The following is a 15,183-nucleotide window of genomic DNA, read 5'->3' as shown; positions in this document are numbered from 1 at the left end:
AATGTGTGTGTGTGTGTGTAATCAATTTAAAGTCACAAAGTACCTTTCAAGCTTTACAGATTTTCCCTCCTCAGGCTAAATGTTAAATAAAGACATCTCTGCATGGAGGCTGCTCAATAAGTGCACGTCTGAAGACTTCTCTACAGGTTTCTTAAGACGGCATCCTTCCAGATGAACACATTATTTTATGCCAAGTGCAAAAAGATCTCAGGATATAAGTTTAGCTTCTGCATCTGCTAGAGTAGTGGTTTTGCAACCTGTGGGTTCCCAGATATTTTGGCCTCCAACTCCCAGAAATCTTAACACCTGACAAACTGGCTGGGATTTCTGGAAGTTGTAGACCAAAACACCTGGGGATCCACAGTTTGAGAACCACTGTTCTAGAGCATCGCTCCAAATCAAGTGAATATACAATTACGCTTCTTGTTTTTCTTTTTATGCCTTTTCACATTTTTTTCCAATTATTAGCAGGAACACATTTTTAAAAAAGCAGTAACTTGCTGAGGAAGAAGCATGACGACAATCAAGAGAAATAATGACTAACGAAGGGCCGAGTGGCAAGAAAAAAAGAGGGTGGTAAGTCATTGCTCGCCCAGAAAAGGTTTCAAGGCTAGAAGCAGAAATAAACCAAGCAAATTCTTCACATGAGTCACTGTTTTAATCTGGAATCACAAAAATTTCTTCTTGGTAAAGAAGGCATTGCTGAGTCAGGAATGCACTTGAAGAATCATCTGCACTCCACCCCACATTCCAGCTAGATAGTATACTCAACAGTTGCTAACACATAACATAAAAAAAATAAAACAGGGAAACTCAAAAGTGTGTGGCAGTATGTTTAGGTAAAACAGTTGTCACTTGCCCCAAGATCCCATTTCCATCAGCAGCCTTACTTCCCTGTCCCATGCCAAATGCATTTTCAGAATTATTTAAGGCCATCCACATAAAGAATATGGGAATACTGTATTTCATTGAACAATAGTCACACTTGCCCCATTTTTTTCCCCAGGCTATTATGCAATGGCGACTATTATGTGGTGAAAAAGGCTCCTTTGAGGTGCTATTTTAACCATGTATTAGTTCCTTAAGGGCAGAACTATGCCCTCAAACCATACCTGTGGAAGGAACAGGAGGGCAGGTAGGTGAATTCACTCGCTTGCCTGTCCCCTCCAAAATATAAAAACGGGGTGTGACTATAATGTAATGAAATACAGCATTTGTGTAACTGTAACATGATTGGTCTTTTGTAAATAATATCACAGAGCCAATGTAGTGTCAAGGTTTGGGTGTTGGACTAGGACTCTGGAAGACCAGGGCCTGGTTATGGAAAGCCACTGGAGCAACCCTGGGTGAGTTATACTATCTCCACCTCAGAGGAAGACCATGGCAAACTTCCTCTGAACAATGTTTGCCAAGAAAAGTCAATGATTGGTTCACCTTGTATATATGTATGCACCTTCAGGTCACAACTTAAAGTTTTCTTAGACAAAGAATACTCGCCTTTGAAATATAGCCTATAGCACTTCAAATTTCTTAGCAATCTTCCACTCAAGTACTAGCCAGAACTGACCCTGCTTAGTTTAAAAAATCAGGCTAGATCTGATGCCCTTAGGCCAGTGTTTCTCTACCTGGGGGCCGGGACCCCTGGGGAGGTCACGAGTTGGTGTCAGAGGGGTCATCAAAGACCATCAGAAAACACGGTATTTTCTGTTGGTCATGTGGGTTGTGTGTGGGAAGTTCGGCCCAATTCTATCGTTGGTGGGGTTCAGAATGCTCTTTAATTGTAGGTGAACTATAAATCCCAGCAACTACAACTCCCAAATGTCAAGTCTATTTCCCCCCAAATCCACCAGTGTTTGCATTTGGACATATTGAGTATTCGTGCCAAGTTTGGTCCAGATCCATCATTGTTTGAGTCCACAGTGCTCCCTGGATGTTGGTGAACTACGACTCCAAAACTCAAGGTCAATGTCCACCAACTTTTCCAGTATTTTCTGTTGGCGATGGGAATTCTGTGTGCCAAATGTGGTTCAATTCCATCCTTGGTGGAGTTCAGAATTCTCTTTGATTGTAGGTAAACTATAAATCCCAGCAACTACAACTCCCAAATGACAAAATCAATCCCCCCAACCCCACCAGTATTCAAATTTGGGCATATGGGGTATTTGTGCCAAATTTGGTCCAGTCAATCAAAATACATCCTGCATATCAGAAGTTTACATTACGAGTCATAACAGTAGCAAAATTACAGTTATGAAGTAGCAACTAAAATAATGTTATTGTTGGGGGGTCACCATAACATAAGGAACTGTATTAAGGGGTTGCGGCTTTAGGAAGGTTGAGAACCTCTGCCTTAGACATTGGAGTTGCCATAAATCAGAAATGACTTGAAGGCACAGGATTACAGAACACCATCAGCCATAAGCAAAGCTGGACACAGCTGCTACCTCTTTATCATCCAGGAGTAAAGCTCACCTAGGAAAATCCTGAACACCTGACCTTCAGGTAAGGAGTGACTATAGCTAGAATTGGCTGAAAACCTGTCCTCAAAATGCTACTAGCACTTCTATTATCCACATGCATTATAAAGATTAATACTACCACTGTTTCTCTGGAATCAGGCTGGAATGTGACCAGCATACTAAAGATACGACCTCAAAGAGCCATCTCCCAAAAGTTTATATGTTGAACATCATAAGAGATAGCATAAATCTTTGGAAAAGTCAAGACACCATCTGGAATAAAGACTAAGCATAATTCAATGCCACCATTCGAGACGTGTCCTCCAGAACAATGTGTCCTACTAAAACAGACCTTCTGATATCTACTACTTCAAAGAGTTCATAAGATAGTGTAAATGATTATGAAGGTCCCTACAAAGTCATACCTAAATGAAAACAGTCTTGCAATCTCATACTAAATCCCCACCACTACATTATGGGGAAAATTGTGGAAGGCACAAGGAAAGTAAGAGCCATGTTGGATGAGAACAAAGGCCTATATAGTACAGCACTGCACAAGAAGTATAAGCCACATGACAACCAATAATTCTTCAACATATATATCCTGTTCCTTCTAAAGTCTACTTCACTGCTTCTTAAACTGCAGGTCCCTTCCCCAAATGAGTTCCTCTTTGCTCTATGTTGGGGTCCCCCAAAATTTGGCAACTGTGTTTCTTTTTTAAAATAATTTTTATTGATTATAAACTATTATATCTTAAAAAGCACAAAGAAATAGAAGATAAATTATACTAGGGCATGTAGATATGGGGTTCCTAGGCTAAATATGCTACTAAAAAAACCCAACTACTACACGATTATATATCTGATATCTAAGGAATAGAGGGAGGGGAGCATTTTCTGAATGCCACCTAGTGGCTATTTTAGTTATTTACACAAATCCATTGTGCAGCGTTTACAGTGGACTCCGTATAAGATGCTTCAGATGTATTTCATAATAAGGACAATCCGTTTTTTAAAAGATTTGTAAATACTGATGTGTTATAAGTAAATGTTTTATCTTTATGCCTATTTCATATACCTATTTATCCAGGGTCATGCAAACAAATGCTCAGTCATAAGGGAGTTCCCCAGTGGAAAAGTTTAAGAAGCCCTGGTCTACTTACATCTAAATCAATATGGGTGCAATGGCTTCCTCCTTCCTGAATTCCCAGCAACTGGTAAATTGGGTGCCTTAACAAATTTGTGAACATCCTGCAGCTCCTCCATGATGACATGATGGCAACAGTCTTGGACAGCAGTGGCTCCCAAAGTGACCCATTTAAGGTGGAATCCGGTGTCAAACAGGGATGTGTTATTGCCCCAACTCTATTCTCCATCTTCATCGCTATGATACTTCACCTTGTTGATGGGAAGCTTCCCACCGGAGTGGAAATCATCTATCGGACAGATGGCAAGCTGTTTAACCTCAGCAGATTGAAAGCCAAAACCAAGGTCACAACAACATCTGTTATAGAACTCTAGTATGCTGATGACAACGTCGTCTGTGCGCATTCAGAAGAAAATCTACAAGCCACTCTAAACACCTTTGCAGAAGCATATGAGAAGCTCAGCCTGTCATTAAACACTGAAAAAACCAAGGTGCTGTTCCAGCAGACACCAGCCATCCCCTCTCCAATGCCAGTGATACAGCTTAATGGTGTAACATTAGAAAATATTGATCTTTCCGCTACCTTGGCAGCCACCTCTCCACCAAAGTCAACATCGACACCGAAATTCAACACCGCCTGAGCTCTGCGAGTGCAGAATTTTTCCAAAGAGAGTGTTTGAGGACTGGGACATCCGTAGGGATACCAAGGTGCTTGTTTATAGAGCTATTGTCCTCCCAACCCTGCTATATGCCTGTGAGACGTGGACTGTCTACAGACGTCACATGCAACTCCTGGAACGATTCCATCAGCGCTGCCTCCGGAAAATCCTGCAAATCTCTTGGGAAGACAGGCGGACAAACATCAGCGTGCTGGAAGAAGCAAAGACCACCAGCATTGAAGCGATGGTCCTCCGCCATCAACTCCGCTGGACGGGCCATGTAGTCTGGATGCCCGACTACCATCTCCCAAAGCAGTTGCTCTACTCCGAACTCAAGAACGGAAAATGGAATGTTGGTGGACAAGAAAACAGATTGAAAGATGGGTTCAAAGCCAACCTTAAAAACTGGCATAGACACTGAGAACTGGGAAGCCCTGGCCCTTGACCGCTCCAGCTGGAGGTCAGCTGTGACCAGCAGTGCTGCAGAATTCAAAGAGACACGAATGGACGGCGAAAGGGAGAAGCGTGCCAAGAGGAAGGTGCGTCAAGCCAATCCCAACCGAGACCGACTTCCACCTGGAAACCAATGCCCTCACTGCGGAAGAAGATGCAGAGCAAGAATAGGGCTCCACAGCCAGATAGGGACCCACAAGAACAATGGAAGACAAGCATCCTCGGAAAACGAGGGATCGCCTAAATAAGTAACATATAAGTATATTGAAGTTTACAAGTATTAAGACAATAGCCAGCAACAAGCTTATCTTCCACAGATTTACTCTTTTCCTTTTACTGCTACTCCAACTGGTAAGTAATATCTACAGCTTGTTAAAATGAACTCAGTTATTTAATTATGCATTACGTAGTAAAGTTCTTCCTTTTACGTATTCAACATGCAGCTTCAGAGATCAGAAAGAACCCATAGTAAACTTGGATTATAAAGGTTTGAGGAAGTATCTTAACTATAACAATGTGAAACTACAACCATGGGAATACCCGCTTCATGCAGAGTTGGCTCACTTTGTCCATAGCAATCTCCTCTAGTTCTCTAAGGTCTCAGGACATTTTCCCAAGCTCTGCTATCTAATATTCTTTCTGCTAGAAGTACAAAAGGCTGACTGGGTTCTTCTGTCTGCAAGATATGACCTATACCACTTGCGAAAATGTGTATGGTCCAAATGCAATGCATCAAAGCAGTCTGTTTACTCCTATTTACCATGACTCCCCTCTGAAAGAGACAAAGGTCGTTTTCAATAGACATCAGCTGCAACAAGCCACTGAAATCACAGCCACAGTTATAAATTCATGAATCCCATTCCACAAACCTTCATGTACAAATTGCTAGTGACTACAATAAAGCTAAAGGAATGACAATAATTTGTTTAAATATAAATGTCACATGCCATACAATCAACTTGAGAGGCATCTAATTGAGGAGCATATACCAGACGATCTCTGTCTGTCACTCTGGAGAGACATGATGAATGAAGTCAGCTGCAATGACTCAGAAGACATCCAGGAAGTGTTGCTACCAAATAAAGCTGTCTGAAAAGCAGTTCCATTTTTTAAAATTAAAAAATCAACATATTTTTCAGTCTCAAGGCAGGAAGAGGCACTTTTGCAATATATGGGCTTTTATACCATTAGCACGTAATATGACATTCCATCAAATGTCCTTTTTCTTGACATAACGAGCGACAAACTCCTCTTCTGAACATCATTAAAGTACAGTAGACCTGTGACTAAATGCTTGGATATCTCTGATCATGAGAAGAAAGGACAGCTTAGAGAAGACAATTATGCTGGGGGAAATGGAAGGAAAAAGGAAGAGGGGCCGACCAAGGGCAAGACGGATGGATGGGATCCTTGAAGTGACTAGATTGACCTTGAAGGAGCTGGGGGTGGTGACGGCCGACAGGGAGCTGTGGTGTGGGCTGGTCCATGAGGTCATGAAGAGTCAGAAACGACTGAACGAATGAACAACAACAACAACAAAAATCTAAAATCTAAGATCTCTGATCTAAAAAAATACAATTCTTTATAAAAATCCTAAAACTAAAGCAACACAGGTATAGGTAAAAGTACCTGGGACTCACTAAGCTGACATATTTTGTTTCTCAACCAATTGCAATCAAGCTCTACATTCCACATTGGAGATTGTAAATTAATTGGTATATGTAAATTCATATAGTAATATCCTATGAGTAACTTATAGTGATAGCCAGAGAATCAGGTAAAAGGAGCCCACGTGCCCACACACTTTCCCTCCAATGTAAACACATCCCTAGACAGTGATGGAATGCTGCAGTGTCAAAGCTACCAAGTAAGCATGGAAGTTAGCAGCCATGCATTCTCTTGCTCTTCTCCAAGTCTTAATGTATACTCATCTATATAGAGAATGTGTACACTATATAGTGGGCCTTCCATAGATTTGGAAACTGCAATTTCCAAACTACAAATCATCACGACTTATGCCTAACACTGCAACTATGTGAATACAAATGTACTGAAGTTGCCATTGTTTAGATTCATAGAATCATAGAGTTGGAAGAGACCTCATGGGCCATCGAGTCCAACCCCATTTTGCCAAGAAGCAGGAAAATTGCATCCAAAGCACCCCTTACAGCTGACCATCCAGCCTCTGCTTAAAAGCCTCCAAAGAAGGAGCTTCCACCACACTCCAGGGCAGAGATTTCCACTGCCGAACAGCTCTCAAAGTCAGGAAGTAGGATATGATCATCCATTGGGGGATTGAGAATCAGCCGTCTACGAAGACGTTGCCCAGGATTGAGAGAATCAGCTGTCTACGAAGACGTTGCCCAGGGGATGCCCGGATGTCTTGCAATCCTGCGAGGAGGCTTCTCTCATGTCTGCATTATCACGGGGTGTCTGTGCCCTACACCACTGGAGAAATTACACTGTCTAGCCGGTATCGCACAACCTGACATCCGCCGGGAAGTGGCAGCCAATAGTGAAAGGACCAAGGCAGAGACATCTCCAGCTCATCCCCTGTTTGGGTATCAGCCAGCACGTCAACGACTTAAATCCAGACATAGTTTTCTAAGATCTACAGAGACACTCACTGGAACGCCTCAGCAAGCGAGAGTCCAAAAGTGGCAGGCTCAAACCCAGAACCTCAACCAATGGCTGATACCAAATGAGAGACTCCCCCTGGGCACACAGAGGACTGGGCGACTTGGAAGGCGCTGAACAGACTGCGCTCTGGCACCACTAGATGCAGAGACAACCTCAATAAATGGGGCCACAAAGTGGAATCCACAACATGCGAGTGTGGAGAAGAGCAAACCACTGACCACCTGCTGCAATGCAACCTGAGCCCAGCCACATGCACAATGGAGGACCTTCTTGCAGCAACACCAGAAGCACTCCAAGTGGACAGATACTAGTCAAAGGACATTTAATCATCTACCAAACTCACACATTTTGTATTTTCTCTGTTTGTTTGCTTTGTTCCGTTAGAAATGTAATATAATTGACTGGCTGCCCTGACACGAGAAATAAACATCCATTGGGGGGGGGGGGGGATGCAGAGGGTCCCAGAACTGAACTCACAGATCTGGGGGGCTCACCATAAAATAATGGGGTACTACAGATACTGAGCTCTTGGCTTGCCTTTTAGTAATATTAATACTCTGAAGATCCTCTGATCATGCCAGCCATAGATTGCAGGTAAAAAGTCAGGAGAAAATGCTGCTAGAACACAGCCATACAGCCGAGAAACCACAACAAACCACTGAGTCCAGCCTTGAAAACATTTGACAATAGAATATATAACAGTGTATTGAGGCAAATAAGTGAGGCCTAGGGAAGAACCAATGTGGCTTAACAATTTTTAAGTAATGTAGAGCTAACGGAAATTGAGAATTTAACAACTTTCTTTAAGGATAAATCACTGGACACATTCTGAGACAAATGGAAATCTTTCTATCAATATATATGTGAGGGAGTGAACAGGACTTTGCCTACAGGCTTGGAGATATAAGATATTGGGATGTTCACTAGCTAATGTATATACAAGCAGAAGTAAATAACTTACTGGATATAAGGTGAAAGAAAAAATGTTAAGCTATAGATGAGAAACGGAAAAAAGGGAAAGCAGGCAATCTGCTTTTAAAATTAAGTTATGCATATATCTTAGATTTACATTGAACTAGAGTAGAGATGTACATTGGTGAGATGAATGCTGTAGTTACTTATGTAATTGTAATTTGTGTCTTTTCAGGGGGGCAGGACAAGGGGGAAACTTGAATGTTGTGCTGTCAGCTCCTTGGAAGAAAAACAGGATATAAAGTAGGGCAGTGACTGCATGGTGCAGTAAAATCCAGGCCATGACAAAAATACTGCTTCAGTTTCTATTCTGTTCGTACACAAAACTTTCTTCTGGCCATAGCCAAATCCCATTACTTCCCTAGGTCTTAAAGAGAATGCCAACTGAGCGCAAAAGGGAAAGCAAAACAGCAAATCTGTGATTTCTCCTGAATACTAAAGACTTCAGAAAGCATGGATACTTGAGCGCATTTGTTTCCTGAACACACATGCACCAATGTGGCCATTCACACACACTTGTGAGTAGAGACACCATGCCAAACTCTCAGCCTAGCCACTTTATTTTCTTGCCAGCTGTTCCTGGGATATAAATGTTATTTCCTAATTAGTTCTATTATAAAAGCATGAGAAAAGTTTACTAAACTTCATTAACTTTGTCTTTGCAGAAGGGATATCTTGCAGCAGAATTTGCTATAGTTTTTCAACTAATATCTCATACAGTCTGAATCAATTCAGTATAGGGCCCTTCCACACAGCCATATAACCCACAATATCTGCTTTGAACTGGATTATTTATTTATTTATTTGCCGCCCTTCTCACCCCGAAGGGGACTCAGAGCGGCTTCTCACCCCGAAGGGGACTCACACACACACACACACACAATACATTATACCATGAGCACAGTACAATATAATAATAATAATAATAATAATAATAATAATAATAATAATAAACCTTTATTTGTACCCCGCTACCATCTCCCGCAGGACTCGGTGCGGCTTACAAGAGGCCGAGCCCAAAGTACATCATTAACAAAAACACAACAGACAGCAATATAATGCAACAATAAATAAGCAAACAATAAAACAATAACAAAAGCACGACACTTTTAAAAACCTGTGGCAGGGCCAAATGTAATAGTTAAAATTTTAAAATTCTGGGCATGTCCAGGTGAGGTAGACTGGATATTTTGGGAATAGAAGGGTGTGCAGACAATTCTAACTCTCTCATAAAGTGCATTAGGGACAATTGCTTGGGATTCCTTAATCTGGGAAGGCACACTGGAACATCCATGTTTTCAAGCTCCTTCTGAAGACTGCCAATGTTGGGGAATGCCTGATGTCCTTGGGGAGGGAGTTCCAGAGTCGTGGGGCCACCACAGAGAATATCAGTGCTATACATCACTATATTGTACTATACAATTATATTGAAATATTATTAGTATTAATAATAGGAGCCCCCGGTGGCGCAGTGGGTTAAACCCTGTGCCGGCAGGACTGAAGACCGACAGGTCGCAGGTTCGAATCCGGGGAGAGACGGATGAGCTCCCTCTAACAGCTCCAGCTCCTCATGCGGGGACATGAGAAAAGCCTCCCACAAGGATGATAAAAACATCAAATCATCCGGGCGTCCCCTGGGAAACGTCCTTGCAGACGGCCAATTCTTTCACACCAGAAGCAACTTGCAGTTTCTCAAGTCGCTCCTGACACGACCAAAAAAAGTATTAATAATAATATAATTATAATTATAATTATCCTATTAGGATTATCTGAATCTACACTGTAATATATTCCAGTTCAAAGCAGATGTGAGATTTTATTCAGCTGTGTGGAAAGAGCCACAGTTTGTGGCAGCCACAAAAACGAAGTTTCTGGAAAATAATTATTTCAAAGTAATAAATACACAATTACACAGGATTTTTTTTTCAAATTTTGTTACATAGTGTTATTGTTGTACACTGGGGGTTGTTGGGTTACTCAGTGGAAAACACATTAATAAAAGACTCCAGCATAACAGGAAGACAGACAAGCTCAGTGCTATTTACTCACAGGTAAGTGCAGCAATACTGCAGCCTTAGTGACATATGGTCATCTCACCCACCAATTATTACTATGGGCCACCTGCTAGGAATTTTGAAAAGGCCATTCCTCTGTTTGCCTCACTTGAAAAAGCTTTGAAGGAATGGTTTTGGTTTCCCAGGCAACCCACAGCACGTTGGCTCTTGTCAGGCTTGTTTCTCATAAAAAAGTTAGCTCTCCCGGGAAACAGAAACTAAATCACAGGGAAAATAATCCACAGCAACCGGCTCTTTTCCCTACCAAGCTGGCAAAGTAAGTGCCTGGCAACTGAAGTGGGAGGAAGCTGTCCATGTGCCAGCTTGCCCAATGCCAATGGCCACTTAAAAGGGCCTTCCCAATTCATCTTAATAAAGCTTTCCTCCCACTGATATGTTTTGTTCCCATGAAGGCTCAAATGAGGCAAAAAGGAGCTGAAGCAAGCTCCTTCTCAAGAAAGGACGAGAGAAGACTCCTGGATTAGGCTAGTCCAGCCTCCCGTCCCTATTTAGATCAATCATGTGCTCTGTTAGGCTGCATCTTATGCTTTATTTATTTATTGTGTCAGGAGCAGACCAAACAGCTGCGTTGCATTTTTTAACAAACAAACAAACAAAACACAAAGTTTGCAAGCTTGGTAGTTGATCAACGTTGATTGAGATTATTGTAATGGTTGGTCCTGAAAAGGTCCGTTGGTTGTTTTGCTTGCTTGTTTGCATGCTGCAAGTCGCTTCTGATTGCTTCTGGAATGAGAGAATCAGCCGTCTACAGAGACATTGCCCAGGGGACGCCTGGATGTCTTGCAATCCTGCGAGGAGGCTTCTCTCATGCGAATTTCTAATTGCAATGCCCGATCTACTTCTTTTTGTTAAGATCGTCAGGGGACGCCCTGCTCTCGGTCCTGCCAGCCTCACAAGCACGTCTGGCGGGGACGAGAGACAGGGCCTTCTCAGTAGTGGCCCCCCCGGCTGTAGAACGCCCTTCCTACAGACATTAGATCGGCCCCCTCCTTATTGGAATTCCGGAAGAGAGTGAAGACCTGGCTCTTCGAACAGGCTTTTAACTAAACAGTGCAATTGATTGTTTACTGGAATATGGATTAATGGACAACGAGATCGGATGCTGATTCTATTGATGAGACATGATGGATTGTTGTTTTGCTGTATTGTAGCATTGATGTTTTTGATGTTAATTGACTAATGATTTTGTACTGTGTTGCTGATTCTGGTTGTTAACCGCTCTGAGTCGCCTGATGGCTGAGAAGAGCGGTATACAAGTAAAGTAAATAAATAAATAAATAAATAAATGTTCCTGCTGTCCTATAATTCTTTCTCATTAAGAGCTCAGCTGCCACATTTTGGTCACTAACTTGCACATCTTTTGGGACTGACCGTTTGCTCTGAACCATCTAAACCCGGCATGGGCAAACTTGGGCCATTCGGATGTTTTGGACTTCAACTACCATAATTCTAAACAGCCTACTGGCTGGGTTGTTATGGATTTTTTTAGGCTATATGGCCATGTTCTAGAGCAGTGGTTCTCAACCTGGGGTCCCCAGATGTTTTTGGCCTACAACTCCCAGAAATCCCAGCCAGTTTACCAGCTCCTTCACTCAAAACAAATTGATTTTGTCATTTGGAGTTGTAGATGTTGGGATTTAGAGTTCACCTACAATCAAAGAGCATTCTGAACTCCACCAATGATGGAATTGAACCAAAGGTGATACACAGGACTCCCATGACCAACAGAAAACACTAGAAGGGGTTGGTGGGCATTGACCTTGAGTTAGGGAATTGTAGTTCACCTACATCCAGAGAGCACTGTGGACTCAAAACAAGGATGGATCTGGACCAAACTTGGCATGAATATGCCCAAATAAGAACACAGATTGAGTTTGGGGGAAATAGACCTTGACATTAGGGAGTTGTAGTTACTCGGATTTATAGTTCACCTACAATCAAAGAGCATTCCGAACCCCACAAACAACAGAATTGGGGCAAATTTCCCACACAGAACCCCCATGACCAACAGAAAATACTTATGGCCATCCAGTCCAACTCCCTTAACCAGGGCAAGAAAATCTAATCAAAGCCCTCCTGACAAAGAGCCATCCAGCCATCGATATAGATAGATAGATAGGTAGGTAGATAGGTAGAAATACTGTTTACCCACAAGCATCAAGACATTACATATATTAGAAACCAGCACTTTCTCATTACTTTATTTTCCAGATCAACAGACTGGGCCACAGCAACGTGTGGCAAGGGAAAGCTAGTTTATGATATTTATAGCTCGCGTTTCTCAGCCATACGGCGACTCAAATATATATAAATATAATATAGTATAAATATAAATAAATATATAAATATATTTATAAATATAATATTAATATAAATATAATACAGTATAGTAACAATAATTCCTCAGTTCCGTGTTACCCCTTCCTCCATCACATACTGTAATATAAACATATAATATATAATAATAATAATAATATTGTAATATGTATTGTCGAAGACTTTCATGGCTGGAATCACTAGGTTCTTGTAGGTTTTTTCGGGCTATATGGCCATGTTCTAGAGGCATTGTCTCCTGACGTTTCGCCTGCATCTATGGCAAGCATCCTCAGAGGTAGTGAAGTCTGTTGGAACTAGGAAAAAGGGTTTATATATCTGTGGAATGACCAGGGTGAGACAAAGGACTCTTGTCTGCTGGAGCTAGGTGTGAATGTTTCAACTGACCACCTTGATTAGCATTTGAAGGCCTGGCTGAGCCTTGGAAAATCTTTTGTTGAGAGGTGTTAAGATGTGCCTAGTTATTTCCTCTCTGCTGTTTTGCTGTTGTAATTATAGAGTTTTTTAATACTGGTAGCCAGATTTTGTTCATTTTCATGGTTTCTTCCTTTCTGTTGAAATTGTCCACATGCTTGTGGATTTCAATGGCTTCTCTGTGTAGTCCGACATGGTGGTTGTTGGAGTGGTCCAGCATGTTCTCAAATAATATGCTGTGTCCAGGTTGGTTCATCAGGTGCTCTGCTCTGGCTGACTTCTCTGGTTGAAGTAGTCTGCAGTGCCTTTCATGTTCCTTGATTTGTGTTTGGGCAATGCTGCATTTGGTGGTCCCTATGTAGACTTGTCCACAGCTGCATGGTACACGGTAGACTCCTGCAGAGGTGAGAGGATCCCTCTTGTCCTTTGCTGAACGGAGCATTGGTTGGATTTTCTTGATGGGTCTGTAGATAGTCTGTATGTTGTGTTTCCTCATCAGCTTCCCTATGCGGTCAGTGGTTCCCTTGATGTATGGCAGGAACCCTTTTCCTCTGGGTGGATCTTCGTCTTGACTCTTGTGGCTTGTTCTTGGTCTTGCAGCTCTTCTGATGTCTGAGGTGGAGTCTCCATTGGCCTGGATACAACCAGGCACATCTTAACACCTCTCAACAGAACATTTTCCCAGGCTCAGCCAGGCCTTCAAATGCTAATGAAGGTGGTCAGCTGAAACATTCACACCTAGCTTCAGCAGAGAAGAGCTCTTTGCCCCACCCCAGTCATTCCACAGATATATAAACCCATTGTCCTAATTCCAACAGACCTCACTACCTCTGAGGATGCTTGCCATAGATGCAGGCGAAATGTCAGGAGAGAATGCCTCTAGAACATGGCCATATAGCCCGAAAAAACCTACAAGAACCTAATATTGTAATAATTTCCCAGTCCCCTAAGTTACTGCCTCCTCAATTCCATTCCTACAGAAAATAATATATAATATCAATATATATTCTATAATATATATATATATATAATAATTCCTCAGTCCCTTAAGTTGCTACTTCTTTGATCTCATTCCCTTAGAATATAAATATAATAAATGTAATAATAATAATTCTTCCCTCAGAATATAAACACACACACACATATATACACACACACACACACACATATATATACACAAACACTATAATAGTAATTCCTGAGTTCCCTAAGTTGCCCCCTCCTCGATAATTCACAATATAAATCTATAATATTCATATAAACAGATAATAATCCCCCTCCTCCTTCTCACCCGGCTTCCATCCCAGGCGGAGGAGGCCCAAAGCGCCCTCAGGAGCCACCGCCTCCTTCTCCACAACTACATCCCCCTCAGTGCGCATGCGCCCCGCCCTGCCGGCCAACTCCGGAACTCTGACTGCGCGCGCTCCACGCATGCGCACGCGAAGGCGCGCTCCTCCCTCCCTCCCTCCCTCCCACAGAACGTCCCTATCCCTCCCAAACGCGCATGCGCCACTACCAACCGGGATTCTCAATCGCAACGCATGCGCAAACGAAAGTTCCGTCTTTTTTTTCAATCACACGCCCACATGCTTTAGGTCGGAACTTCAACTCTGACTCTAGGCGCTCCACGCATGCGCACATGAAGGCGCTCTCCTCCCTCCTTTATTTATGTACAGGGTTAGTCAAAATGAATAGGACAATAAGAAAATTAATTGTACCCGAATTGGCCTATTCATTTTGACTAACCCTGTATTTATTTACCTTACTTATATACCGCTGTTCTCAGCCCGAAGGCGACTCACAGCGGTTCACAACAAATACGAACAGCAAAAATTCAGTGCTGCAGTATAGAAACAGTTAACAACCTAACACAATTAATAAACAGTTACTACAATACCCATTCATCAAAAACATGTTCCAGATTCGTCATCCATTGTTCCATTCCAGTGTTCATTAACCAATCATTGCACTAATTATTCGAACGCCTGCTCAAACAGCCAGGTCTTCACTTTTTTGCGGAATACCATTAG

The 15,183-nt window shown here is 42.2% G+C and overlaps 1 protein-coding gene across 6 annotated transcripts in view; it reads right to left on the bottom strand.

The window, feature by feature from the left end:
• Positions 1–14,548, bottom strand: part of RUBCN (rubicon autophagy regulator) — an 89,763-nt gene extending 75,215 nt beyond the window's left edge. For all 6 annotated transcript variants that reach the window (XM_067466118.1, XM_060767292.2, XM_067466120.1 and 3 more), the window contains exon 1: positions 14,445–14,548. In XM_067466118.1, the coding sequence (XP_067322219.1) occupies positions 14,445–14,455 (11 nt within the window). In that variant the 5' untranslated portion in view covers positions 14,456–14,548. The remainder of the gene's footprint in view (positions 1–14,444) is intronic.
• Positions 14,549–15,183: the final 635 nt, after the last annotated feature.

Source organism: Anolis sagrei, chromosome 3 (genome assembly GCF_037176765.1).
Source record: "Anolis sagrei isolate rAnoSag1 chromosome 3, rAnoSag1.mat, whole genome shotgun sequence".
NCBI lineage: Eukaryota > Metazoa > Chordata > Lepidosauria > Squamata > Dactyloidae > Anolis > Anolis sagrei.
This window is presented reverse-complemented; position numbering and strand designations above follow the sequence as displayed.